Below are 2,504 nucleotides of genomic sequence, written 5' to 3'. Positions count from 1 at the left end.
TGTATGATCAATAACTGATGTTATTGTAAGAACTACAAGTACACCCAAGCAATTAGTGAAAAATCAGATTCCAGTAAATGATGGAATACCAATTGAAATGTCTCATCAAAATGATGCAGTGCTGGGAGTACTGTTGTCCATGCCAAATAATTGTAAGAGAGCTTCTTGGCCGAAAAGACCTAAGAGATCCATATTTTTCCCCATTTCCCATAAAAGGTTCCCAACATAATGTGGGAATTATCTAACTATATCCTTAATTTGACACATCAGTGAAAATAGCTAGAGCTAACTGAAGAACGATTTCAGGTGTACATCTATAAGGGTGGGAGCTGCCAGAAAGTAAAGCCAGATTTAGAAAAGGACTTTGAAGTGGGGTTATCATTGCGGATGTTTATCGGGGTCCGAAGCCTGCTCAGACCACTGCATAGGTTTCCCGAAGGAGAGGCGAGGATTAACGAACAGGCAAGGGACACAGCTGATTGCTAGTGACAAAGTTTATTTACAATCTCAGTATATATAGAGTGGTTTTGCAAGTCATTGCTGTTTTGCATAGTTACAAGTCAGTCCTTTACTGTGAATCAGGCGATCTTGGGAAAGCTACCTTCCCTGCTGTGTTGATAAGCAGACACTGTCTGGTTAGACCCAGCCTTAAAGCTTAGTGAGGCCTGTAAGACTTTTGGTCCCTAAAATCTCTCCCTTATTTATTTATATAAGGGACGTTGCCTGTCTTAGGTGGTCAGTGCGAGTCCCCAGTCTTACCCATCATGGATACTCATTGCAGCATAAGCCAATGGCTCTGTCTTAGGTTTACTGTGGGTCCACCGATCCTTACCCATCTTTGGCTACACGTCCTGCATGTGTCGGGGGAGTGCCTTCAGCTGGAGGCCTTGAAGCCGACTCCACAGTACCTTATACTGAGCAACCGCCATCCAAAGAAGGCAGGGAAGGAGGAGACAAGCAAAGATGACAAGTATGCCAATAGCTAGAATGGGACCCCACAATTGAGAGAGGGAAAGTATAGTAGGGAACAAATTTTTAAGGTTGCAGAGAAGTTGTTTAGCTAGTTCTGCAGGTGCGCTGTCGAGGCAGGGGGCATAATGCATAGCAATTATTTGTGCATGTAACTCATTCCATTCTCAGCTGATATTCTCAGCAATCCATACTCTGTGCAGATGGGCCTGCGCTATGGGCCAAGGGAAGGCTGAGGCATTATACACAAGTTTATTTACACAAATGGAGCGATAATCAGCATGGCACACAAGGCGTTGCCAGATCATGGCCTGCTCCAAAGTAACCCCAAGTAAGTTAATAGTATCATACAGTCCATTCAAGCGATGTTCAATGGCCAGATCAATCTTTTCTTGCCGGTCCCAGTTGTAGGTAACATTGCCCATCAGCTCGTTGACAGTAGCCGCAGTCTGAATTTCCTGAGTAAGTGCAACTGTGATGGGTGTGTGGGAAACGAGCAGTGAGATTAGGGACACCACACCTATCACGGTGAGTCCAACGCCCCGTCTGGTTCTAGAACGTAATGTGGTAAACTCATTGATAAGCTGCAGGCCGGCGTCATCATACTACTCTTGGGAGATGTTTACCGGCAGCAACACATAGGCTGGTCTTTTTAGGATTGCAAAAATCATGTTAGGTGCTAGGACAGCGACTCATGAGGTGAGGTTGCACCCCGTGCAGTTCAGATGAAATTTCTCATACCCTCCTGATGAGGTGCTATTCTCTAAGGTAAGAGGGCCCACAAGGAAAACAGGGCTCAGAGAGAAAGAAAGATACAGGGAGGGAAGAGTTATTGGTGTTATAATGGCAGTCCCCGGATCGGGGGCAGGCTAGGTGCTGCGTCATGTTGATGGTGTTGTAAAAGGCCTCACACAACGAGTTCGTCATTTTGTTGGTGTAGCAAATTGGTTTAGTGTAACTAGTCCTGCTGTAGTTGAAGAGCTTAGTTTCTCGCTGAAGATGTCCCGCCGAGGGGAGGTTCAAGCCACTTAAATCAAAAGTATCTCCGACAAGCCTTCACAAACTGAAAGTATCAGCAAGCACTCGAGCGGGCTTGTTCTTGGCATAAAATTCCTGCAAATCATGTACTATCTTATTCCATAATTTTACATCTACAATCCCATCTTCAGGGAACCAAGGACAAACTGTATTTACAAAATCTATAAATTTACAAAGCTGACCATGGTCTACTCTCACTCCTCTGGTTTGGAGCATATTTACAAACATATTCACATACCGAGCCTTTCCCGGTTTATCCCCCATTCTTACCTGATCGAATGCCCTCTGCTCTCAGTGTTTGTCCGTGAGACCTTGTCCTTTGGGTCTCCTTGTAGAGGGTCCGCCACTTAGCCTCTCGTACTTGAGCACCACGTTGCGTGCCACTTATCGTATTCCTGCTCTGACCGTGGGTTACTCGAGGGAGAGGCGGGGATCAGTGATCAGGTAAGGGACACATGCTGATGGCAAGTGACAAGGTTTATTATAGCAAATGTGAC

At 45.4% G+C, this 2,504-nt stretch overlaps 1 protein-coding gene across 1 annotated transcript in view; it reads left to right on the top strand.

The window, feature by feature from the left end:
• The first annotated feature begins 1,334 nt into the window (after positions 1-1,334).
• LOC102829953 (zinc finger protein 383-like) overlaps positions 1,335-2,504 on the top strand; it is a 32,750-nt gene continuing 31,580 nt past the window's right edge. The window contains exons 1-2 of the mRNA XM_006877248.1: positions 1,335-1,431; positions 2,343-2,451. Coding sequence (XP_006877310.1) covers positions 1,335-1,431; positions 2,343-2,451 — 206 coding nt within the window. The remainder of the gene's footprint in view (positions 1,432-2,342; positions 2,452-2,504) is intronic.

Source organism: Chrysochloris asiatica, unplaced genomic scaffold, assembly GCF_000296735.1.
Source record: "Chrysochloris asiatica unplaced genomic scaffold, ChrAsi1.0 scaffold00446, whole genome shotgun sequence".
Taxonomy (NCBI): Eukaryota; Metazoa; Chordata; class Mammalia; order Afrosoricida; family Chrysochloridae; genus Chrysochloris; species Chrysochloris asiatica.
Note: the sequence above shows the minus strand (reverse complement) of the source record. Positions and strands in the feature narration are given on the sequence as shown.